The sequence below is a fragment of the Salmo trutta genome, chromosome 27 (genome assembly GCF_901001165.1).
Source record: "Salmo trutta chromosome 27, fSalTru1.1, whole genome shotgun sequence".
Classification (NCBI taxonomy): Eukaryota; Metazoa; Chordata; class Actinopteri; order Salmoniformes; family Salmonidae; genus Salmo; species Salmo trutta.
The window spans coordinates 7,033,042-7,060,771 of NC_042983.1; the positions used below are offsets into that span (position 1 = coordinate 7,033,042).

Below are 27,730 nucleotides of genomic sequence, written 5' to 3' on the forward strand. Positions count from 1 at the left end.
TCTAAGCGTAAACTTTAGCCAATTCAGTTATGTTAGCTAAGTGATCACTCCAAAGAAGGATTTGTAAAAAGGGTCAGAGGATGGATTTGAACATATTCGGGCCTGCTGAAGAGGACATTTGATGATGTCACAGTTGAGATTCCAGTAAGTCTATCTCACCTCCTCTCTCTCAAACACTAAGCAATAACACAGTAGCGAGTAAGACCTGAGTATTATTCAGAATCTGGAGAAGGCTAAAAACACACACACACACACACACACACACACACACACACACACACACACAAAACAGTTACATTATTACAAGGAGTATACCAAACATTATAAACACTTTCCTAAAATGGAGTTGCACCCCCCTCCCCTTTTGCCCTCAGAACAGACTCAATTCGTCTGGGCATGGACTCCACAAGGTGTCGAAAGCGTTCCACAGGGAAGCTGGCCCATGTTAACTTCAATGCTTCCCACAGTTGTGTCATGTTGGCTGGATGTCCTTTGGGTGGTGGACCATTCTTGATACACACAGGAAACTGTTGAGAGTGGAAAACAGCAGCGTTGCTGTTCTTGACTAAAACCGGTGCACCTGGCACTTACTACCATACCTCGATCAAAGTCACTTCAATCTTTTGTCTTGCCCAGTCACCCTCTGAATGGCACACATACACAATTCATGTCTTAATTGTCTCAAGGCTTAAAAATCCTTCTTTAAACTGACACCTCCCCTTCATCTAAATAAAGGTTAAATTTAAAAAAATGAATCTACACTGATGTGTTTTGAATACTCGGTGTATATCATGAATGTAGCCTACAGTGTTAGCTGAAGTGAAAGGTTGCATGCAGTTTTGATGACAGATTGACTGTGTTGTGGTCATCCAATCTCCATCCTTTTCTCTCTGGTGTCCAGTAATTGTGTCTTTGTGGAGGATGTTGAGAGGGATGATGCAGTGAAATCCAAATGTCCATTCAGCCATTTCGCCTCTGCTGAGGATCACCTAACAGCTCCTATTACCAGTCACAGACCACAGCATTTCAGAGATGCTGACATGTTGAACATAGAAATGTTAAAGGTACAATCCATAAGAAATATTAAAGGTACAATTCATAAGTTCTCTCTCTTCAAATGAAAACACAATGACTGCGCTTGTTGTACTGTTCCGCTGCGCTTTTGCGCTTAAAGATTAAAGACCTTTCCCCGTCAGTCCTCCCAAAAAGTGAGACGACAAAATGTTTTTAATAGTAGTTTGAACATTAGGAAAGCAGAAGTGTGTGTGAACCCAGTCGGTGTTTTACCAATCAGACTACCCTGAAAGGGTTATACACGGAGTGTACAAAACAATAGGAACACCTTTCTGATATCGAGTTGCACCCCCTTTTTGGCCTCCGAACAGCCTGAATTTATCAGGGCATGGACTCGACTAGGTGTCGAAAGCGTTCCATAGGGATGCTTGCCCATATTTGACTACAATGTTTCCCACAGTTGTGTCTAGTTGGCTGGATGTCCTTTGGGTGGTGGACCATTTTTGATACACATGGGGAAACTGTTGAGCTTGGGAAACCCATCACCGTTGCAGTTCTTGACACAAACCGATGCGCCTGGCACCTACTCTGTATTGCAAACATACACAATCCATTTCTCAACCGTCTCAAGGCTTAATAATCCTTCTTTAACCTGTCTCCTCCGTTCATCTACACTGATTGAAGTGTTGTAACAAGTGACATCAATAAGGGATCATAGCTTTCACCTGGATTCACCTGGTCAGTCTGTCATGGAAAGAGCAGGTGTCCTTAATGGTTTGTACTCTCAATGTATAACAGCGAGAACAGCAGTGTTTCTTTCTGTTAAAATACTAGGTGTCACGTTTACTTGATTTTTAGGAAGCATTTCTTCAGAAATCCACTTCCTCTCTGTGCTGAGCTGTGGAAGGGAGGCATCTCCATTACAGAGGTGTGTGTGTGTGTGTGTGTGTCTCTCTCTCTCTAAGGGGTGTATGAATTCCTGTGTGTATGTCATTTGAGATGACAGATTAACATCCTTCAGTAGACCCTGAGTTTAGTGTGTGTGTGTGTGTGTGTGTGTATACGCGCTTCTCCATTCATAACTCTCACGTTGGCAGTGGCCGTGGAACCCTAGCTTAAATGAACGCCAACAGCCGTTTTAAATGAAGGAGGGTAAAGGGAAAAGTTTGTTGTTGAATCCAGATGCTTTGCTGGTATTGCAGACTTGTAGCAACTGAACTGAAGCCTAGGTGCCAGCCTGAGATTTTAGGTTCATGCCTAAACAAAAAAAACAGTCTTAGGACAGCATTGCCAATCCACGTCATCTCTGTTTTCAGATATGATACTCCTGCCCTTGTAAGTGAGGAAGGTTAAACCAAGCTATGTTGAATGGATGACCTCTAACCTGAGGCAATTATGTCATGTTAAGCAGCTGCTCTAAATTAAAAGGGTGTTCTATAAACTAGAGCGTAGGGACAAAGTGTTCTAGAATAAAGGAACAAGTGTTCTATCTCAAATGAACGGCAAACATGTTCTTGACCATAGAAAAGTGTTCTTGAATGAAGGAAAAGGAATGTTGATTGTCTGATCAAAACAAACAAGCAGATTTTAGGGCCAAACAGAACCTAAACCAAAACCAAACATTGTAGAACAAACAACAGTGTAGTTACACCGATAAAAGGTAAGAATTCCACTAATTTCTACTGAGGAGAAACATGGCGAGAAAATGGTAGCCGTCTTTCTCTAAAGCCAGCAGCTACCTCTGACCTGTACTTGACCCCACACACGCCTCTATGCACAGCAATGTTATTGGAAAGGTCACCATATATTTCCAGGCACAAGATAATATAGCAGTTGGCTGAATCAGTGTGTGTTACTTCAGCAGTCTGTAGTGTAGTAATGAGACAAAAAAAATGACATTCTTCAAGATGATTTTGAAAGAAAGAACGAGACAGATGGATAAAAGGAGATAAGCTATACAGTGGGAAGGGTGAAATGGTGTGAGCCACCAACTCTGTCCCTAAATCCAGTGTAGTCTTTCATGTCATAGCTGACTACTGTGTAACCATGTCCATACTCTCTTGTAGACTGACTTGTGGTGGGTGAGTGGTTGGGTATACTGGCAGTGCCCTCGAAGCAAAGGGAACATTCTAAAAGTATTACTAAAATGTTTTAACAATTTTGGAAAGGAAATTACAATTACAGTTTTACAGTTAGTTTTTACTGATAAACCAAATTTCTATGATTTATTAAGTGATTTAAACCTGTCATTCTGTTACCAAATCGGTAGCACAATGACTAAGAAAATCTAACAGAATGACTGCAATTGAATTGGCTACAATGGGAATTCATAGTATTCACAGACCACAGTTGGGTCACCTGCTACTGTCCTCCCTTGTCCTCCACTGCAAATTCATACAAAATTAAGAACAGATAACTATTCAGACCCTTTGCTATGACACTCGAAATTGAGCTCAGATGCATCCTGTTTCCATTGATCATCCTTGATGTTTCTACAACTTGATTTGGTGTCCACCTGTGGTAAATTCAAATTATTGGACATGATTTGGAAAGGCGCGCACACACACCTGTCTATATAAGGTCCCACAGTTGACAGGGCATGTCAGAACAAAAACCAAGCCATGAGGCCGAAGGAATTGTCCATAAGGCTTCGAGACAGGCTTGTGTCGAGGCACAGATCTGGGGAAGGGTACCAAAACATTTCTGCAGCATTGAAGGTCCCCAAGAACCCAGTGGCCTCCATCATTCTTAAATGGAAGAAGTTTGGAACCACCAAGACCCTTCCTAGGGCTGGCCGCCCAGCCAAACTGAGCAATCGGGGGAGAAGGGCCTTGGTCAGGGAGGTGACCAAGAACCCGATGGTCACTCTGACAGAGCTCTAGAGTTCCTCTGTGGAAATGGGAGAATCTTCCAGAAGGACAACCATCTCTGCAGCACTCCACCAATCAGGCCTTTATGGTAGAGTTGCTAGACGGGAAGCCACTCCTCAGTAAAAAGGCACATGACAGCCCACTTGGAGTTTGTGGAAAGGCACCTAAGGACTCTAAGACAATGAGAAACAAGAATCTCTGGTTTGATGAAACCAAGATTGAACTCTTTGGCCTGAATGCCATGCATCACATCAGGAAGAAACCTGGCACCATCCCTACGGTGAAGCATGGTGGTGGCAGCATCATGCTGTGGGGATGTTTTTCAGCGGCAGGGACTGGGAGACTAGTCAGGATCGAGGGAAAGGTGAACGGAGCAAAGTGCAGAGAGATCCTTGATGAAAACCTTCTCCAGAGCGCTCAGGACCTCAGACTGGGGCAAAGGTTCACCTTCCAACAGGACAATGACCCTAAGCACACAGCCAAGACAACACATGAGTGGCTGAACCCGATCCAACATCTCTGGAGAGACCTGAACATAGCTGTGCAGTAACGCTCCCCATCCCCAGTCTGTCATGGAAAGAGCATGTTCTTAATGTTTTGTATACTCAATGTATGTGGATGAGTGTACACTACCGTTCAAAAGTTTGGGGTCACTTAGACATTTCCTTGTTTTTGAAAGAAAAGCAAAATGTTTTTGTCCATTTAAAATAACATCAAATTGATCAGAAATACAGTGTAGACATTGTTAACGTTGTAATTGACTATTGTAGCTGGAAACGGTAGATTTGTTTTTTTATGGAATATCTACAGTGCCTTGCAAAAGTATTCATCCCCCTTGGCGTTTTCCCTATTTTGTTGCATTACAACCTGCAATTTAAATTGATTTTTATTTGGATTTCATGTAATGGATATACACAAAATAATCCAAATTGGTGAAATGAAATAAAAAAAATAACTTGTTTCAAAAAAACTTAAATGGAAAAGTGGTGCGTGCACTTGTATTCACCCCATTTGCTATGAAGCCCATAAATAAGATCTGGTGCAACCAATTACCTTCAGAAGTCACATAATTAGTTACAAATAAAGTCATTCTGTGTGCAATCTAAGTGTCACATGATCTGTCACATGATCTCAGTATATATGCACCTGTTCTGAAAGGTCCCAGAGTCTGTAAGACCACTAAGCAAGGGGCACCATGAGACCAAGGAGCTCTCTAAACAGGTCAGGGACAAAGTTGTGGAAAAGTACAGATCAGGGTTGGGTTCTAAAAAAATATCAGAAACTTTGAACATCCCACAGAGCACCATTACATCTGTTATTAAAAAATTGAAAGAATATGGCACCACAACAAACCTGCCAAGAGACCAAAACTCACAGACTAGGCAAGGAGGGCATTAATCAGAGAGGCAACAAAGAGACCAAAGATAACCCTGAAGGAGCTGCAAAGCTCCACAGGGGAGAATGGAATATCTGTCCATAGGACCACTTTAAGCCATACACTCCACAGAGCTGGGCTTTATGGAAGAGTGGCCAGAAAAAAAGCCATTGCTTAAATAACAAAATAAGCAAACACGTTTGGTGTTTGCCAAAACGCATGTGGGAGATTCCCCAAAAATATGGAAGAAGGTACTCTGGTCAGATGAGACTAAAATTTAGCTTTTTGGCCATCAAGGAAAACGCTATGTCTGGCGCAAACCCAACACCTCTCACCACCCCGAGGACACCATCCCCACAGTGAAGCATGTTGGTGGCAGCATCAAACTGGTCAGAATTGAAGGAATGATGGATGGTGCTAAATACTGGGAAATTCTTGAAGGAAACCTGTTTCAGTCTTCCAGAGATTTGAGACTGGGACGGAGGTTCAACTTCCAGCAGGACAATGACCCTAAGCATACTGCTAAAGCAACACTCGAGTGGTTTAAGGGGAAACATTTAAATGTCTTGGAATGGCCTAGTCAAATCCCAGACCTCAATTCAATTGAGAATCTGTGGTATGACTTAAAGATTGCTGAACACCAGTGGAATCCATCCAACTTGTAGGAGCTGGAGCAGTTTTACCTTGAAGAATGGGCAAAAATCCCAGTGGCTAGATGTGCCAAGCTTATAGAGACATACCCCAAGAGACTTGCAGCTGTAATTCCTGCAAAAGATGGCTTTAACAAAGTATTGACTTTGAGAGGGTGAATAGTTATGCATGCTCAAGTTTTCAGTTTTTTTTGTCTTATTTCTTGTTTGTTTCACCCCAAAAAATATTTAGCATCTTCAAAGTGGTAGGCATGTTGTGTAAATCAAATGATACAAACCTCCAAAAAATCCATTTTAATTCCAGGTTGTAAGGCAACAAAATAGGAAAAATGCCAAGGGGGTGAATACTTTCACAAGCCACTGCACATAGGCGTACAGAGGTCCATTATCAGCAACCATCACTCCCGTGTTCAAATGGCACGTTGTGTTAGCTAATCCAAGTTTATAATTTTAAAAGGCTAATTGATCATAAGAAAACCATTTTGCAATTATGTTAGCACAGCTGAAAACTGAAAACTGTCCGCCTTTCAACTAGTTGAGTATCTGGAGCATCAGCATTTGTGGGTTCGATTACTGTCTCAAAATGGCCAGAAACAAATAACTTTCTGAGGGAACTCATCAGTCTATTCTTGCTATGAGAAATGAAGGCTATTCCATGCGAGAAATTGCCAAGAAATTGAAGATCTGGTACAACGCTGTGTACTACTCCTTTCACAGAACAGTGCAAACTGGCTCTAACCAGAATAGAAAGAGGAGTGGGAGGCCCCAGTGCACAACTGAGCAAGAGGACAAGTACATTAGAGTGTCTAGTTTGGCCTTTTGGCTGGTGTGTGTGGGGTCCTTGATGATGCTGCGGGACTTCCTCAGGCACCATTTCAAGTAGATGTACTGGATGGGTGGCAGCACAGTCCCAGTCATGTACTGGACCATTTTCATCATCCGCTGAAGGGCCTTGCGGTTGTGGACAGAGCAATCAGGATGCTCGGTCAGGTGCAGCGGTAGTATTTGGAGAGGACCCCTGGTGGCATGCTGAAATTCTTCAGTTGCCTTAGGAAGTAGGGTCACTGTTGCGTCCTCTTGACAAGCATGGTGGTATTGGTCCATGTCAAGTCCTCAGAGCTTGGTGACGAGCTTGGAGGGAACAATAGTGTTGAATGTGGAATTATAGTCAATGAACAGCATTCTCACATCGGTGTTCCTCTTGTCCAAATGTGTTAGGGCTATGTGAATAGCAATGGAAATGGCAACTTCTGTGGATCTGTTGGAGCGGTAGGACTGGGTCCAGTGTGCCTGTGATGTATAGCTTGTACCGAGACTCAAACTCAGGATCACCAAACCACCTCTGTTGCAATCTCATTAAATGGAGTGGACAGATCATTCTGCTTCTGTTTGTCACAGAAAGTGTTGTTGTGGTACAGTAGACCTGATTTCGAACCCAGTCAGTTATATTGGTGCTGTGATCTCTGAGTATGAGGTCAAATGGGGGTGAAATGTAACTGAGGTGGTTCGATGAACCATGCTCTTTTGATGAGTAACCTTGCTGGAGACAAAGATCTGTGTTAGTTTCCTAAACTAATCCCTATGGGCTTTACATAAGTTGGTTAACACAGTCTTGTCACATGCAGGAGACCTGGTTCGAACCCAGTCAGTCACAAGAGCAAGATTTAAATAGGGAGTGGAAAGGTTTTCCTTAAAGGGCAATGAAAGGGCTATTCAAATGTATTCTTATGGGGGCCAAATTGTGTTTTTTTGTGACACTCTTCTAATGTGGCATGTGATCGTCATAGAGGGGAACAGAAGGAAAATCCATGTTACAGAAAGTCTTAGCTTTCAGGAATGGGGTCATAATAGTTTATAGCCAAAATGGTTCAAATATTGCTAGAGCCAAATTAATTGGAAAACAAATTCAACATGCCACATTGGCTTCAGAAACCGCCAGAAGCTTCTGTTTACCAGAGTGATCGTTTCATTCTAACTTTCCTGCCTGGCAAAGTACCAGGATGTTGTCTCTGGTTTTGAATCTGAATTTAGAGAACTGAATCTGAATGCACCTGAGACGTTGACTATATGAGACTTTGATACACAAACTATAATTTCAAGTTTATCAAGTTTACAGACAATGAATGCAATATCTACTATATTGAAGCTGAATAAATTAATATTGCATTTGAATATTCAATTACATTTTAAAACAATGCAATATTCACTCAATTCAATTTCAAATCACGAAATTAGTTGTATTTTTTTATTCAATTATTCAATTTGTGCATTACAAGTTCAAAAAATTAAATTCAAATTCAGTATCCTAATTCAAATGTAAAATTTTGGAATTCAAATGCAATTTCTGTAAGGCATGGAAATCGCCCCTTACTAGCTAGCTGTAAAATCGCCTAAACAAACTGCACTATCTAACAAATTCAACTTGCAGTTCTCTGCCCAGAGCGAGTGCAGAGTATGTTGCTATGGCCCTTTCCCACGTTTCCCACAGACACACAGGACGCATTGCAAGAAGATAGGCCTACTTGAAGGAGAAACTGAATTGAATAATTTGGTACATTGTTTAGATTGAGCACATCTAAGCGAAATATATACATTTGTCATGACGATATAAACGGATGGATGTGTTCTAGACACATACTGTCTATTGGCTGATTTGGAGATCTGGAGTGCAGGTAATTGTTTTAAAAGTGTTAGGGGATAGCACACTCACATTTAAATCTCCAGTGACGAGAACCATGTAGCTATGACGCATTCCTACACAATTTCCTGATTTCACAGATGGACCACTTAGAAGTGAAATCATGGACATTTTAGATTTTACCCACTGATAGAACATAAGCTTTCTGGGGGTGGATTATCACAATATGTACGTTTTACTGTGATTGTTTTCTATTATAATGGTATCCTTTTTTTTTTTTAGCAAAGAGCAAATTCTCAAGCAAGAGGGGGAAATGGAAAACTAGCTTTTATTGGCACAGAGGTTTGGAATTCTCTTTTTTATTGGTCTATTAACTGATTTACCGCCTGGTGAAAATCTAAATATATTTTAGATTCTTCAAAGTAGCCAACCTTTGCCTTGATGACAGCTTTGCACACTCTTGGTATTCTCTCAACCAGCTTGGAAAACCTGGAATGGTTTTCCAACAGTCTTGAAGGAATTCCCACATATGCTGAGCACTTGTTTGCTGCTTTTCCTTCCCTCTGCGGTCCAACTCATCCCAATACCATCTCAATTGGGTTGAGGTCGGGTGATTGTGGAGGCCAGGTCATCTGCTGCAGCACTCCATCACTCTCCTTCTTGGTCAAATAGTACTTACACAGCCTGGAGGTGTGTTGGGTCATTGTCCTGTTGAAAAACAAATTATAGTCCCACTAAGCGCAAACCACATGGGATGGCGTATCGCTGCAGAATGCTGTGGTAGTCATGCTGGTTAAGTGTGCCTTGAATTCTAAATACATCACTGACAGTGTCATCAGCAAAGCACCATCAGACCACCTCCTCCTCCTCCATGCTTCAGTGGGAACCATACATGTGGAGATCATCCGTGCACCTACTCTGCATCTCAAGAAACACGGCGGTTGGAACTAAAAATGTCATTCGGACTCAACAGACCAAGGGACAGAATTCCACCGGTCATATGTCCATTGTTCGTGTTTCTTGGCCAAAGCAAGTCTCTTCTTTTTATTGGTGTCCTTTAGTAGTGGTTTCTTTGCAGCAATTTGACCATGAAGGCCTGATTCACACAGTTTGAGGCTGGTAACTGAAATGAACATATCCTCTGCAGCAGAGGTAACGCTAGGTCTTCCTTTCCTGTGAAAGTCCTCATGCGAGCCAGTTTCATCATAGCACTTCTTGGTTTTTGCGACTGCACTTGAAGAAACTTTCAAAGTTCTTGAAATTAAAGTAACGATGGACAGCCGTTTCTCTTTGCTTATTTGCTTACAGACCAGCTGGCACACAATTGGCACAGCGTCGTCCGGGTTAGGGAGGGTTTGGTCGGCAGGGATATACTTGTCTGATCGCGCACTAGCGACACCTGTGGCATGCCGGGCGCAGTGCACGCTGACCAGGTCGCCAAGTGTATGGTGTTTCCTCTGACACATTGGTGCGGCGGGCTTCTGGGTTGGATGGGCATTGTGTCAAGTAGCATTGCGGCTTGGTTGGGTTGTGTTTCGGAGGACGCATGGCTCTCGACCTTCGCCTCTCGTACGGGAGTTGCAGCGATGAGACAAGACTGTAACTACTACCAATTGGATACCACGAAATTGGGGGTAACCCCCCCCCCCCAAAAAAAAACAAACAAAGGAGATGATCGTGGACTTCAGGAAACAGCAGAGGGAGCACACCCCTATCCACATCGACGGGACAGTAGTGGAGATGGTGGAAAGTTTTAAGTTCCTCGGCGTACACATCACGGACAAACTGAAATGGTCCACCCAAACAGACAGCGTGGTGAAGAAGGCGCAACCTCAGGAGGCTGAAGAAATTTGGCTTGTCACCTAAAACACTCACAAACTTCTACAGATGCACAATCGAGAGCATCCTGTCGGGCTGTATCACCGCCTGGTATGGCAACTGCTCCGCCCACAACCGTAAGGCTCTCCAGACGGTAGTGAGGTCTGCACAACGCATCACCGGGGGCAAACTACCTGCCCTGCAGGACACCTACACCAGCCGATGTCACAGGGAGGCCAAAAAGATCATCAAGGACAACAACCACCCGAGCCACTGCCTGTTCACCCCGCTATCATCCAGAAGGCGAGGTCAGTACAGGTGCATCACAGCTGGGACCGAGAGACTGAAAAACAGCTTTGATCTCAAGGCCATCAGACTGTTAAACAGCCATCACTAACATTGAGTGGCTGCTGCCAACATACTGACTCAAATCTCTAGCCACTCTAATAATTAAAAATTGGATGTAATACATGTATCACTAGTCACTTGAAACAATGCCACTTTATATAATGTTTACATACCCTACATTACTCATCTCATATGTATATACTGTACTCTATACCATCTACTGCATCTTGCCTATGCCATTCGGCCATCGCTCATCCATATATTTATATGTACATATTCTTATTAATTCCTTTACACTTGTGTGTAAAAGGTAGTTGTTGTGAAATTGTTAGATTACTTGTTAGATATTATGACCAATACAATTTGATTTGATTTCTTGCCATAAAATGGACTTGGTCTTTTACCAAATAGGGCTATCTTCTGTACACCACCCCGACCTTGTCACAACACAACTGATTGGTTCAAACGGATTAAGAAGGAAAGCAATTCCACAAATTAACTTTTAAAAAGGCACACCTGGTAATTGAAATACATTCCAGGTGACTACCTCATGAAGCTGGTTGAGAGAATGCCATGAGTGTGCAAAGCTGTCATTGAGGCAAAGGGTGGCTACTTTGAAGAATCTCAAATATAAAATATATTTTGATTTGTTTAACACTTTTTTTGGATACTACATGATTCTATATGTGTTATTTCATAGTTTTGATGTCTTCACTATTATTCTACAATGTAGAAAATAGTAATAATATAGAAAAACCCTTGAATGAGTACAGTGGGGGGAAAAAGTATTTGATCCCCTGCTGATTTTGTACGTTTGCCCACTTACAAAGAAATGATCAGTCTATAATTTTAATAGTAGGTTTATTTGAACAGTGAGAGACAAAATAACAACAAAAAAATCCAGAAAAATGCATGTCAAAAATGTTATGAAATGATTTGCATTTTAATGAGAGAAATAAGTATTTGACCCTTCTGCAAAACATGACTTAGTACTTGGTGGCAAAACCCTTGTTGGCAATCACAGAGGTCAGACGTTTCTTGTAGTTGGCCAATAGGTTTGCACACATCTCAGGAGGGATTTTGTCCCACTCCTCTTTGCAGATCTTCTCCAAGTCATTAAGGTTTCGAGGCTGACGTTTGGCAACTCGAACCTTCAGCTCCCTCCACAGATTTTCTATGGGATTAAGGTCTGGAGACTGGCTAGGCCACTCCAGGACCTTAATGTGCTTCTTCTTGAGCCACTCCTTTGTTGCCTTTGCCGTGTGTTTTGGGTCATTGTCATGCTGGAATACCCATCCACGACCCATTTTCAATGCCCTGGCTGAGGGAAGGAGGTTCTCACCCAGGATTTGACGGTACATGGCCCCGTCCATCGTCCCTTTGATGCGGTGAAGTTGTCCTGTCCCCTTAGCAGAAAAACACCCCCAAAGCATAATGTTTCCACCTCCATGTTTGACGGTGGAGATGGTGTTCTTGGGGTCATAGGCAGCATTCCTCCTCCTCCAAACACGGCGAGTTGAGTTGATGCCAAAGAGCTCCATTTCGGTCTCCCCTGACCACAACACTTTCACCCAGTTGTCCTCTGAATCATTCAGATGTTCATTGGCAAACTTCAGACGGGCATGTATATGTATTCTTGAGCAGGGGGATCTTGTGGGCGCTGCAGGATTTCAGTCCTTCACGGCGTAGTGTGTTACCAATTGTTTTCTTGGTGACTATGGTCCCAGCTGCCTTGAGATCATTGACAAGATCCTCCCGTGTAGTTCTGGGCTGATTCCTCACCGTTCTCATGATCATTGCAACTCCACGAGGTGAGATCTTGCATGGAGCCCCAGACCGAGGAAGATTGACAGTTCTTTTGTGTTTCTTCCATTTGTGAACAATCGCACCAACTGTTGTCACCTTCTCACCAAGCTGCTTGGCGATGGTCTTGTAGCCCATTCCAGCCTTGTGTAGGTCTACAATCTTGTCCCTGACATCCTTGGAGAGCTCTTTGGTCTTGGCCATGGTGGAGAGTTTGGAATCTGATTGATTGCCTCTGTGGAAAGGTGTCTTTTTTTACAGGTAACAAGCTGCGGTTAGGAGCACTCCCTTTAAGAGTGTGCTCCTAATCTCAGCTCGTTACCTGTATAAAAGACACCTGGGAGCCAGAAATCTTTCTGATTGAGAGGGGGTCAAATACTTATTTCCCTCATTAAAATGCAAATCAATTTATAACATTTTTGACATGCATTTTTCTGGATATTTTTGTTGTTATTCTGCCTCTCACTGTTCAAATCAACCTACCATTAAAATTATAGACTGATCATTTCTTTGTCAGTGGGCAAACGTACAAAATCAGCAGGGGATAAAATACTTTTTTCCCCCACTGTAGGTGTGTTTAAACTTTTGACTGGTAATGTATATAATATACAGTAACACAGAAAAATCATGTTTTTGACTGCACTGGGCCTTTAACTGGCTGTGACTCCTTTACCAAACACTAATCAATTGTTTTAATGAAAGATGCATTTAAACAATGACTTGTTAGTATTGAATTAAAGCACTAACAAATACCTACAAAAACATACATGGCATTAAGACTTGGCCCTGACTGTAAAAAAAAAAAAAGATTGTGACTCCTTTACCTCGTGACCTTGACCAAATATAAATACAGTGTCTGTCTCATACAGGAAACACAACTGTAGTGCTGCAAGCACCCACCATGCTCCAGCTAACTGCGGTTAGGATGTGAACCGTGCACTATCAAGCTGCAGTTTTTTTTTTCTCGACAGATGATGTAGATGGATCTCACCTCAGGCCCAGTTTATGAGAAGCCTTTGTTGTAAGGTGAGAAAAAATGCTGCTTGATCGTATTATATCACAAGTCTCAGCGAAACGGGAGTGCAAAAAAAAAAACCGCTTCATGCTCTTTAAAGATTGAGTCAGTGGTCGTCGGCCATAGGCTTGTGTGTGCTTATATCGAAGTACAGTTGAAGCTTGGCAACTTTCTGGGTTTTCCTTTTTGTAACATTGGATTTCGCAGTCCTTTCATATCTTTAGAGGGTGAGTCAACAAGGGCAAATTCAAGTGAAGTGAGGAGGTTATTGAATTGAAATCCACCTCTGTGTCAGACATCATTGGCCACTTTTTCAGTAGTTTTTACTAACAAGCTTATTCTCGTCTAGTGTCCTGTCTTCCATGATCACTGATCTGGCAGGACAGTGACAGTCAGGGTAAAGCGCGATGAACACGTATTCGCTATACATTGCATTTGTGAGGGAAAAGAGATGAGATGATGCTATTAGACGGAATTTTGACACCGCCATCCAGTAGTGTGTCAACGGTGCTGCACACACACCTTTACACACACAAAGCCCGGAGTGTGTTCCCTCAGGGCTTCTCTCAGAGGGCTGAGCCATGACATAATGCTGAGGAGTTTTTATTGGGGAGACAACTGAACAACGTTAATGGGAGGAGAATGAAATCCATAAGAGGAGAGTTGAGGCCCATGCAGGCCAGCCAGTTTCCTCTCTCGGTGGTTATGTTTGTTTGCGTGGCGGTAAAAATAAGACAAAAGGACAAGGGTTTGACATACTAGCTGTCTCTCACGCATAGCTACAAAGCAATGACTATCCGACTCTTACCGGACAGCCCCCACCCTTCTAAAGTTGAAAGGTAGCTAGAGTTTTCTACTTTGCTTGTAGAATTGTCTCTTATGTGAGTGCCTGTCCATTCATCTCTGTTTAATCTCTTTTAGACCTAATGAATATTTGATGTTTGTAAATTGGAAACTGCTCGACTCTGACAAGAGTTTCGCTTGTGTACTTTCGCTGCACACACACACACACACACCAGAAAAGGGAATGAACATGTATCAGTTATGGGGTAGATGTTGACCAACGCTGGCCTTTTCGTGTTGTGAAATTTGGGCTATTTTCCCAGTTCACAGACCTTATCAGAGTTCTCTATTTAAAGGCTCTTTTTGGTATTTCTGAGTCCCTTGGTATGTCCCAGATCCATTGCTCATTTTAGAGCTCCCAGCACGACACGAGACATGGAAGAATAAGGGAGAAGAGAGAAAAGGGTTACAGGTCGGATGCTTATGAGGGTAGGAGAGTGAGTGAACAAACGAGGAGAAGAGATGAGAGGATGAGCTGGTAGAAGAAAGAGGAAGGATGAGATGAGCATTCAGAGGGAGGAAAGATGTTTGTGTGTGTGTGTGTTTACAGAGGAAAGGAAATGGGGAACAGCTGGAAAGGAAGCAGAGAGCCTAGAGAGGGCCATCGTAATCACTTTAACCCTGTTTCCGGGATTGCTGTGTGGCGAGTTGCTTTGATTTTGTCTTGTTGGTCTGTATTTTTGTGTGTGTGCTGTGCTGTGCTGTGCATTTGTTTGTGTGTTGTGCTTGTGCGGTTGTGTCTGTCTGTGTGTGTTGGAGACAGGCCTACTCTGTTTCTCTATCTGCTTGACAAAAACCTGTTGGACAGAATCAGTGCTAGCCTAAGATTGGATCAGTTCAAAGGTTTAGTCTGTACCATTGTTCCTATTGGAGGGTTCATAGCAGTAGGCCTAGTGCTGGCTGCCCCTTTGGACTGTTCTGTTCTGTTCCTCTCCTGTAGCTGTTATAGCATGTGTCACCCAGTGTGCCCTCAGCTGTGTGCTGTCACACAGTTGCTTAATATGTAACTTTAGCCCAGAGAGTGAAGCTTGGGTGATGAGCATGTTTTCGCACATTCCGTGTGTGGTATATTTATAGAACAGGAAGCTTGTTCTCACAAAACTCAAAACATAGGTCATTGTCAGTGTACCAAGCTCTGCTTCAAGTTTTAGTAGCATATACAGTGCATTAGGAAAGTATTCAGACCAATTGACTTTTTCCATATTTTGTTACGTTACAGCCTAATTTTTTTCTCCTCAATCTACACACAATACCCCATAATGACAAAGGAAAAACTATCACATTTACATAAGTATTCAGACCCTTTACTTTGAAGCACCTTTGGCAGCGATTACAGCCTCGAGTCTTCTTGGGTATGACGCTACAAGCTTGGCACCTGTATTTGGGGAGTTTCTCCCATTTTCATCTCTGCAGATTCTCTCAAGCTCTGTCAGGTTGGATGGGGACTGTCACTGCACAGCTATTTTCAGGTCTCTCCAGAGATGTTCAATCAGGTTCAAGTCCGGGCTCTGGCTGGGCCACTCGAGGACTTTCAGATACTTGTCCCGAAGCACTCCTGTGTTGTCTTGGCTGTGTGCTTAGGGTCGTTCTCCTGTTTGGAAGGTGAATGCTCATCTTTCCCTCGATCCTGACTAGTCTCCCAGACCCTGTTGCTGAAAAACATCCCCCGCAGCATGATGCTGCCACCACCATGCTTCACCGTAGGGATGGTGCCAGGTTTCCTCCAGACGTGATGCTTGGCAGTCAGGCCAAAGAGTTCAATCTTGGTTTCATCAGACCAGAGAATCTTGTTTCTCATGGTTTCAGTCCATAAGATGGCTTTTGGCAAACTCCAAGCGGGCTGTCATGTGCTTTTTACTGAGGAGTGGCTTCCGTCTGGCCACTCTACCATAAAGGCCTGATTGGTGGAGTGCTGCAGAGATGGTTGTCCTTCTGGAAGGTTCTCCCATCTTCAGAGGAACTCCTGAGCTCTGTCAGAGTGACCATCGTGTTCTTGGTCACCTCCCCAATTTCTCAGTTTGGCCGGTTGGCCAGCTCCAAACTTCCTCCATTTAAGAATGATGAAGGGCACTGTTCTTGGGGACCTTCAATGCTGCAAAAATGGTTTGGTACCCTTCCCCAGATTTGTGCCTCGACACAATCCTGTCTCGAAGCTATACGGACAATTCCGTCGACCTCACGGCTTGGTTTTTGCTCTGACATGCACTGTCAACTGTGGGACCTGATATAGACAGGTGTGTGTGTGCCTTTCCAAATCATGTCCAATCATTTGAATTTACCACAGGTGGACTCGAAGTTGTAGAAACAGCTCAAAGATGATCAATGGAAACAGGATGCAGCTGAGCTTATAGCAAAGGGTCTGGATAAGATATTTCTGTTTTTTATTTTGAATACATTTGCTGAAATTTCTAAAAACCTGTTTTTGCTTTGTCATTATACGGTATTGTGTGTAGATTGATGAGAATTTTTAAAATGTAATCCATTTTAGAAACAAGGCTGTAACGTAACAAAATGTGGAAAAAGGGGAAGGGATCTGAATACTTTCCTAACTCACTGTATGTATTGTATTGAACATAAGGATTTCCTTTGTGTTCTTTATTCATCAATGAGCAGAGCCAGGAGTTTTTCTTAGTCAGGTGAGGTCACATTATCAGGCTATAACTTGATGGGACTGGTCCGATCTATGAAAGATATTTAGTCTATGACCCCCACTAAGTAGTTTAGCATGTGCCACTGAGAAGAATAGTCCTGTGTGAATGCTACAGCCATACATACGTCATTGATGTTTGCTTAAAGCACACTAATAGATGTTACAGCTGCTTGGAACATCCCATTATTATTGTGACGATATAAGACATTTAAACACCAGGTTCGTTTATTCGCCATAATAGTGCAAACAATGACATCACCGCTGTGGAACTGGGTAGCAATGAGCTCTTCCTCCCATAGTCCCCATTCACTCTGATGGTTAGGTAGACCATTTCTCAGTATCCAACACACACACACACACACACCTGGTGAACATGCAGCCTAAAAAGTATATGTGCTGAAAACGGTCTGACATATTTCAAAGAACTCCTGCGTTAGCCTGAGGCACACTCAGTGTTCTCTTTGTTTGACTGGAAGGATAGAGATCTCTTATCACTGCTTAATGTCCTTCTGTGGGTAAATATTTGTTTTGGCTAACCACTGGATCCCTCAGAGTCAACAACACTCTCTTGTTATCACGTTAATCCAATTTACTAACCTGGCAATTCACCCTGTTAGTTTTCCATTAGCAGTGTGTGTAGATGAGACCTGAAAGAACTCTCTCTACATGCTCTGACCTCAATGCAAAATATCTTTCAGGATCAGACAGGATGACATTGTTGAGAGCACTAAACCTTGTATTACAACGGTATTGACATCCTGGTTGTAAGAAAGACTCGGGTCGCACACGACTTCCTCACAGTGCTGAGGAAGGTGGTGGCTTCACCTAGCTCTGCGTATGGCCTTGCCGCTGGGTCTTAGGTTCAAATCAAAGTCAAATCAAATTGTATTTGTCACAAGCGCTGAATACAACAGGTGTAGACTTTCCAGTGAAATGCTTGCTTACAGTACGTGCCCTTCCCAACGATGCAGAGTTAATAAGAAAATAATGAAATAATTTCTCTCATCTGGCTCCAGTGGCATGCATTGAAATGCGTAGCTATCTTTTTGGCAAAATTACTATGAATTAACGGACTTCTAAAATGAAGGTGTGGGATGTTCATTGTATGACAAGAAAAAAACTAGCTGGTCTATTTCGCTCCTGCAGATGGCATAATCTGTCCGTTCACAATTCACCTGTGGTAACATGGCAGCTCAACGCCAGACAACAGAAAGAGCTGGCCGCTACCAACCGAGAGATTGTTTGTGAGGACATTACCTCTGCTCTCGACTTGTAAATTAGTCACTCGAATTGCTCACTTCTAAAGTGGATGCCTATTCAAATCAAATTTTATTTGTCACATACACATGGTTAGCAGATGTCAATGCGAGTGTAGCAAAATGCTTGTGCTTCTAGTTCCGACAATGCAGTAATATCCAACGAGTAATCTAACCTAACAATTTCACAACAACTACCTTATACACACAAGTGTAAAGGAATGAATAAGAATATGTACATAAAAAAATATATGAATGAGTGATGGTATAGAACAGCATAGGCAAGATGGTATAGAGTACAGTATATACATATGAGATGAGTAATGTAGGGTATGTACATTTTATATGAAGTGGCATTGTTTAAAGTAACTAGTGATACATTTATTACTTCAATTTTTCCATTATTAAAGTGGCTGGAGTTGAGTCAGTATGTTGGCAGCAGCCACTCAATGTTAGTGATGGCTGTTTAACAGTCTGATGGCCTTGAGATCAAAGCTGTTTTTCAGTCTCTCGGTCCCTGCTTTGATGCACCTGTACTGACCTCGCCTTCTGGATGATAGCGGGGTGAACAGGCAGTGGCTCGGGTGGTTGTTGTCCTTGATGATCTTTTTGGCCTTCCTGTGACATCGGGTGGTGTAGGTGTCCTGGAGGGCAGGTAGTTTGCCCCCGGTGATGTGTTGTGCAGACCTCACTACCCTCTGAAGAGCGTTACGGTTATGGGTGGAGCAGTTGCCGTACCAGGCGGTGATACAGCCCGACAGGATGCTCTTGATTGTGCATCTGTAAAAGTTTGAGTATTTTTGGTGACAAGCCGAATTTCTTCAGCCTCCTGAGGTTGAAGAGGCGGTGTTGCGCCTTCTTCACCACACTGTCTGTGTGGATGGACCATTTCAGTTTGTCCATGATGTGTACGCCGAGGAACTTAACTTTCTACCCTCTCCACTACTGTCCTGTCGATGTGGATAGGGGTGTGCTCCCTCTGCTGTTTCCTGAAGTCCATGATCATCTCCTTTGTTTTGTTGACGTTGAGTGCGAGGTTATTTTCCTGACACCACATTCCAAGGGCCCTCACCTCCTCCCTGTAGGCCGTCTCATCGTTGTTGGTAATCAAGCCTACCACTGTAGTGTTGTCTGAAATCTTGATGATTGAGTTGGAGGCGTGCATGGCCACGCGTGGGTGAACAAGGAGTACAGGAGAGGGCTGAGAACGCACCCTTGTGGGGCCCCAGTGTTGAGGATCAGCGGGGTGGAGATGTTGTTACCTACCCTCACCACCTGGGGGTGGCCCGTCAGGAAGTCCAGGACCCAGTTGCACAGGGCGAGGTCGAGACCCAGGGTCTCGAGCTTGATGACGAGTTTGGAGGGTACTATGGTGTTAAATGCTGAGCTGTAGTCAATGAACAGCATTCTGAAATGGGTATTCCTCTTGTCCAGATGGGTTAGGGCAGTGTGATTGCGATTGCATCGTCTGTGGACCTATTGGGGCGGTAAGCAAATTGGAGTGGGTCTAGGGTGTCAGGTAGGGTGGAGGTGATATGGTCCTTGACTAGTCTCTCAAAGCACTTCATGATGACGGAAGTGAGTGCTACGGGGCGGTAGTCATTTAGCTCAGTTACCTTAGCTTTCTTGGGAACAGGAACAATGGTGGCCCTCTTGAAGCATGTGGGAACAGCAGACTGGGATAAGGATTGATTGAATATGTCCGTAAACACACCAGCCAGCTGGTCTGCGCATGCTCTGAGGAAGCGGCTGGGGATGCCGTCTGGACCTGCAGCCTTGTGAGGGTTGACACGTTTAAATGTTTTACTCACGTCGGCTGCAGTGAAGGAGAGCCCGCAGGTTTTGGTAGCGGGCCGTGTCAGTGGCACTGTGTTGTCCTCAAAGCGAGCAAAGAAGTTGTTTAGTCTGTCTGGGAGGAAGACATCCTGGTACCCGACGGGGCTGGTTTTTCTTTTATAGTCCGTGATTGACTGTAGACCCTGCCACATACCTCTCGTGTCTGAGCCGTTGAATTGCGACTCTACTTTGTCTCTATACTGACGCTTAGCTTGTTTGATTGCCTTGCGGAGGGAATAGCCACACTGTTTGTATTGGGTCTTGTTTCCGGTCACCTTGCCCTGATTTAAAAGCAGTGGTTCGCGCTTTCAGTTTTGCGCGAATGCTGCCATCAATCCACGGTTTCTGGTTTGGGAATGTTTTAATAGACGCTGTGGGTACGACATCGCCGATGCACTTGCTAATAAACCCGCTCACCGAATCAGCGTATTCATCAATGTTGTTGTTCGACGCAGTGCAGAACTAAAGTGGAAAGTCTGGAGAAGACAGCCAATGTGACAGAGGTGTGACCTGGGAAAAGCGCAAACTAAGGGCAAATAAATCTCATAAAAGACTAAACGGAATCACTTAAATCATTCTCCGTAAATTCAATGTGTGGGTCGTAGGACTTGAAACTGGCATGGGAGCGGGCGACCAAACTTCTTTCATGTTTTCTATGAACTGTTCGGGCAGGAGAAGCTGGGTCTCATGCCACTAATTAACATTGCACACGCATGGGTCCTCACCAAAGTCACTGTATGATTGTACAAATCCACAGATTTTTAAGTCAAATGGCAAATTGTTTGCCTTGCAGCGGAATCGGGGGTTCTGCCCTATGCAGGGAAGAGTATCCGCATCTACCCAGACCTGAGTGCCGAACTGCAAAAAAAAAGAGGGTGATTTACTATGAGGTGAAATCCCAGCTACTCAAGCTAAATTTCAGATGCTGCTTTATCCACCCGGGAAAATTAATCTCAAAATTCCAGAGCATAACACACACGTTTTCCAATGCCAAGGAAGCTCAAGACTTCTTGAGGAATCACATCAAACCCAACATACAAGGAGACGAGTTGAAAGATGGAACCCCATTATGACTGGCTCAATATTCAGGTATGTTATCCATGCACAATCACGCAGCCTAGCCGATGGCTATGATACTGCCCTCAGCATAAGACAATGGTGAGGACACCCCCTCAAGTGAGTACAAGGAACAGTATTACTAATATTAGTGAGTATTGGACTTTGTTATTAGACTGAACAGAAATATAAATGCAACATGCAACAATTTCATATTTTACTGAGTTACAGTTCACGTGGATCAGAAAACCAGTCAGTATCTGGTGTGACCACCATTTGCCTCATGAAGTGGGAAATGTTGTCCCACTCCTCTTCAATGGCTGTGCGAAGTTGCTGGATATTGGTGGGAACTGGAACATGCTGTCGTACACGCCGATCCAGAGCATCCCAAACATGCTCAATGGGTGACATGTCTAGTGAGTATGCAAGCCATGGAAGAACTGGGACATTTTCCGCTTCCAGGAATTGTGTACAGATCTTTGCGACATGAGGCTATGCATTATACAAGTGGTCTGCGGTTGTGAGGCCAGTTGGACATACTGCCAAATTCTCTAAAACAACGTTGAAGAAATGAACATTCAATTATCTGGCAACAGCTCTGGTGGACATTCCTGCAGTCAGCATGCCAATTGCACACTCCCTCAACTTGAGACATCAGTGGCATTATGTTGTGACAAAATGGCACATTATAGAGTTACCTTTCATTGTCCCCAGCACAAGGTGCACCTGTGTAATGATCATGCTGTTTAATCAGCTTCTTGATATGCCCCATCTGTCAGGTGAATGGATTATCTTGGTAAAGGAGAAATGCTTACTAACAGGGATGTAAACAAATTTCTGCATAAAATTGTAGAGAAATAAGCTTTTTGTGCATATTAAACATTCCTGGGATCTTTTATTTTAGCTCATAAAACATGGGACCAACACACTTTACATGTTGCATTTATATTTTGGTCCAGGATATTAACACAGTGATGACATCATGCCAATTTAATGAACAATAGTCAATATATTAACTTGTCACAAGGACTGGGGCTGCTTCCTTGTGGGGCTACAGTGCATTGAATTCATACATGGGCAAAATCTAGCTATATCAGTTGGAAGCTATTCCCCTACATGATATGTTTTGCTACTGCAAAGGAGAAATGGCCAGTCCCATATGGGCTAATTGCTTTTGTTATTTTTTTTTTTCTTCCTGTTGATTGCTGTCCCCTTTCGTTTAGGGCAGGCTATTTCATTTATCTCCCTGGAAGGACTTGGCCTATAGGCCATGATGAACAATTGTGAAGATCTACTGTACAGTACCAGTCAAAAGTATGGACACCTACAGCACTCATTCCAGGGTTTTTCTTTATTTTTACAATGTTGTACATTAGAGAATAATAGTGAAGAAATCAACACTATGAGAACACATATGGAATCATATAGTAACCAAAAAAGTGTTAAACGAATCAAAATATATTTTATATTAGAGATTCTTCAAAGTAGCCACCCTTTGCCTTGATGACAGCTTTGCACACTCTTGGCATTTTTTGTTACACATCCATGAGCCTATCAATACTAAAGATAACAATTCTATAATTAATATAACATTCCTTTCTGAAAAACAATCGAAACACTAGCTATTCTCTCTTGGTATTTAAAAGGCCTAAATTGTCTTATCAAATGTTCCAGCTGTCTTGAAATCCTAGCAAGAAACTGATATAGCAATACTCCAAGAAACACACCTGCTCCATAACGACGACATAAAAAGCTAAAGGTGTAATCATAATGATGCATAATAAACTCAAAATCGCCTTCTTGGGTAAAGGCGAAGACCAAGAAGTCAGAATCACTTTCCTTAAATGTATCCATAATGAAAATAAAATTGCCTTTATTAATGTGTATGATCCTACGTTTTTTTGGATTCTCTGAACAGCGTATTGTTAAATGAACTGAGTTCCATTGTGTTATTAGGACAGATGAAAATGCAATTTTGGCCATGCGGGACAAATCTAATAAGACCAACTACAGTCCACACACAACCAAGGCTCTCCAACATACACTCTCTAATTACAACCGCAGTGATACCTGGCAAGCACATAATCCAAAAGCAAACAAGTACACTTTCTATTCGAACAAGCATAAAACATTATCCCGAATCGATTTTATATTTTTATCTACACCTCTATTTTCTCAAATTAAGAAAATAGAAATTTGACCTATGACCTTGATCACCGATCACCACGCCTAGTACTGCCAATTAGACATTTCAGAATCTTTTCAAAGAGCCACACGATGGCGTTTGAATGTTTCATTACTACAAAATTCTGCATTCTGTGATTATAATTTGAAACTGAACTAAATGAATGTATAATGATCAATATAATTTGTCGATGACCCCCGAATTCTATGGAATGCCACAAAAGGTTTTATGAAAAATAATGCAACTGCATTTGCGTCTGGCTTGAATAAATCACAATTAAAGAAAAACTAATTAGAAATGTTGTTAACTGCGTTAGTGTTCTCAACAAACACTTTTTCAGACCAGTTAGCTACTACTCTTTTCATAGTCAAAACAGAACTTAATTTATTGATAAGACAGAGAGCAGAATTTGCCATCCATCGAGTTGTTTGACTCAATCATTACTTCCATGGTAATCGTCCCAGTAATTTACTGGCCAACAAGCTACGCAGTAATGGGGCGGCAGGTAGCCTAGTGGTTAGAGCGTTGGACTTGTAACCGAAAGGTTGCAAGCTCAAATCCCTGAGCTGACAAGGTAAAAATCTGTCGTTCTGCCCCTGAACAAGGCAGTTAACCCACAGTGAAAATAAGAATTTGTTCTTAACTGACTTGCCTAGTTAAATAAAGGTAAAAAATTAGCTGATATAGCAACTATTGTATCTGAAACAGGGGAATTACAATCAAAACCCAAATTAATCAAAGATTCTCCTGCCTTTATAAAGAACTGTACACCTCTGATTGCATTTGATTTCTAAAAGAATTAACAACTCCTCTTCTCTCAACAGAAGAAGCCGCCTCACTGGGAGCCCAAATCTCTCTTAATGAGCATTGGCAGTGGTGTAAAGTACTCAAGTAAACGTACTTTAATTAATGGGGTATCTGTACTTTACTTTACTAATTCTAATTTAGCCAACTTTTACTTCACTACACTCTTAAAGAAAATAATGTACTTTTTACTCCATACATTTTCCCTACACCCAAAAGCATTCGTTACATTTTGATAGTTAAATGGTCCAATTCACGCACTTATCAAGATAACATTCCTGGTCAGCACCTACTGCCTCTGACAGAATCACTAAACACAAATGCTTAGTTTTCTAAATATAAGTCTGAGTGTTGGAGTGTGCCCCTGGCTATCCGTAAATAAATAAAAAACAAGAAAATTGTGCTGTCCAGTTTGCTTAATATAAGGAATTTGAAATTATTTATACTTTTACTTCTGATACTTAAGTATATTTGAGCAATTCCATTTACTTTTTATACTTAAAATGAGGGAATCAATTAGGTCCACTATTATTCAAAATTATTAACACAGCCATTCACAAAGTTTCATTTGGAAGAGATGTGAAAACAGCTCTAAATTCGCTTTTATTTAAAAAAAGATAAGGATGACGCCCAGTGTTCTCACTATCACCCCTTATCATCTTTTTTTTACCCCTTTTTCTCCCCAATTTCATGATATACAATTGGTAGTTAGTCTTGGTAGTTAGTTTCGTACAACTGGCGACTGTGTCAGCGTGCATGCGCCCGGCCCGCCACAGGAGTCGCTAGAGCGCGATGTGACAAGGACATCCCAGACAACCAAACTCTCCCCTAAACCGGACAACTCTGTGCCAATTGTGCGTTGCCTCATGGGTCTCCTGGTCGTGGCCGGCTGTGACACAGCCCGGGATCGAATCCAGATCTATAGTGACGCTTCAAGCACCGCAGTGCCTTAGACCGCTGCGCCACTCGGGACTTTCGCCCCCTATCTTTGATAAACACAGATATTTAACTGTTTTCCAAAATGTTGTCGTCTCGAGACTTACTTACCCAAATTGGTCCACACGGACCAAAGCAGGTTTATTAAAAAACATTTATCCTAGGATAACCTCAGACTATTACATGTCTTATATGTTTAATCAGAAACAACAGCTCCTTGGGCTGTTTCATCTGTCAATGCAGAACAAGTTTCTGATATAATAGAATGGTCATATCTCTGGTCTGTTTTGGAACATATGGGAACTGGCTCCAATTTCATTAATATGATTAAAATACTATATGCCAATCCCTCAGCCATAGTTATAACAGGCAATATCTGCTCCGTTCAGAATCACTAGAAGCAGCATACAAGGCGATCCAATTTCTCCTTTGGTGTTTTTATTATCTATGGATCACCTGGCCCGGGCCATTCGTCAATCGAATGAAATAACACTTTCCCTCAAATCTACTGATCATTTCATTATACGCAGATTATATTTTACTATATCTAGACAGTTTATCTCAATCGCTCCCAAACACATTGAAGGCCATAGGTAAATTCAGCTTAATCTCAAATTGTAAAATTAATCTAACCAAATCTGCCCTACCCCGATGGAGGACTCCATCTCTACTTATGGAATCCCAATTATTTCCCATTTAAAATATTTGGGAGTAGATATATTCCCTTCCTCAGATAAAATCATTGCCAGAAACTTTATCAGAACGCTTAAATCAATTAAATCCTACCTCACTAAATGGACTAACATCCCAGTTGCTTTCATTTAAAAAAAATGTTTTATAAGCTGTGTAGTGTTAGTTCATAAACCAGAATTTGCAACCCTTGGTGTCCCGAGGACTGAGTTTGGGAAACGCTGGCTTAGCAGGACAGGAAAATTGTCAAAATCACACACTTATCAAGAGAACGTCCCATGTCATCCCTACTGCCTCTGATCTGGCGGACTAACTAAACAAAAATGTTTTATTTGTAAATTATGTCTAAGTGTTGGAGTGTGCCCCTGTATATCCATACATTTAAAATAAAACTAGAATTGTGCCATCTGATTTGCTTAATATAAGGAATTTGAAATTATTTTTTACTTCTGATGCTTAAGTATATTGTAGCAATTACACTTTTGATACTTAAGTATATTTAAAACCAAATACTTTTAGACTTTTACTTATGTAGTATTTTACTGGGTGACATTCACTTTTACTTGAGTCATTTTCTATTAAGGTATCTTTACTTGTACTCAAGTATGATAATTGAGTACTTTTTCCACCACTGTAAAATAGTGTGGTCCACAGATCAAATAGTCTTGGTAGCCATTTGATTAGCTGTTCAGGAGTCTTATGGCTTGGGGGTAGAAACTGTTTAGTAGCCTCTTGGACCTAGACTTGGCACTCCGCTACCGCTTGCCGTGTGGTAGCAGAGAGAACAGTCTATGATTAGGTTGGCTGGAGTCTTTGACAATTTTTAGGGCCTTCCTCTGCTTGTATAGAGGTCCTGGAAGGCAGGAAGCTTGGCCCCAGTGATGTACTGGGCCATACACACTACCCTCTGTAGTGCCTTGCGGTCGGAGGCCGAGCAGTTGCCATACTCAGGCAGTGATGCAACCAGTCAGGATGCTCTCGATGGTGCAGCTGTAATACTTTTTGAGGATCTGAGGACCCATGCCAAATCTTTTCAGTCTCCTGAGGAGGAATAGGTTTTGTTGTGCCCTCTTTATGACTGTCTTGGTGTGCTTGGACCATGATAGTCTGTTGGTGATGCGGACCCCAGGTAACGTCAAGCTCTCAACCTGCTCCACTACAGCCCCATCGATGAGAATGGAGACGTGCTTGGTCCTCCTTTTTCTGTAGTCCACAATCATCTCCTTTGTCTTGATCACTTTGAGGGAGAGGTTGTTGTCCAGGCACCACACGGCCAGGTCTCTGACCTCCTCACTATAGGCTGTATCATCGTTGTCGGGGATCAGTCCTACCACTGTTGTGTCATCTGCCTGCGGCTATGGAACCCTGACCTGTTCACCGGACGTGCTTGTTGCGCCTTCGACAAACAACTATTATGATTATTATTATTTGACCATGCTGGTCATTTATGAACATTTTAACATCTTGACCATGTTCTGTTATAATATCCACCCGGCACAGCCAGAAGAGGACTGGCCACCCCTCATAGCCTGGTTCCTCTCTAGGTTTCTTCCTAGGTTTTTGGCCTTTCTAGGGAGTTTTTCCTAGCCACCGTGCTTATTTCACATGCATTGCTTGCTGTTTGGGGTTTTAGGCTGGGTTTCTGTACAGCACTTTGAGATATCAGCTGATGTACGAAGGGCTATATAAATTAATTTGATTTGATCAGCAAACTTAATGATGGCGTTGGAGTCGTACCTAGCCATGCAGTCATGAATGAACAGAGAGTACAGGAGGGGACTGAGCACTCACCCCCCATGTTGAGGATCAGCATGGCGGATGAGTCGTTAACTACCCTTACTGACCTCGTCAGATGAACTTTTTATGTCTCTGTGTCCATTATGAAGGAAGTAAGAGGTAGTTTTGCAAGTCAATGCTCACTAGCGTTAGCACGGTGACTGGAA

At 42.5% G+C, this 27,730-nt stretch overlaps 1 protein-coding gene across 3 annotated transcripts in view; it reads left to right on the forward strand.

Annotated features, from left to right (window-relative positions):
• The window catches only part of LOC115164213 (G protein-coupled receptor kinase 5), a 69,089-nt gene that overhangs the window by 6,660 nt on the left and 34,699 nt on the right, over positions 1-27,730 (forward strand). The window contains exon 2 of one of the 3 annotated variants that reach the window (XM_029716472.1): positions 8,830-8,889. The exons of 1 other annotated variant lie outside the window; for it this stretch is intronic. In XM_029716472.1, the coding sequence (XP_029572332.1) occupies positions 8,830-8,889 (60 nt within the window). Of the gene's footprint in view, positions 1-8,829; positions 8,890-13,508; positions 13,543-27,730 lie in introns of those variants that run through there. One more of the 3 variants, XM_029716474.1, reaches the window with a different exon arrangement.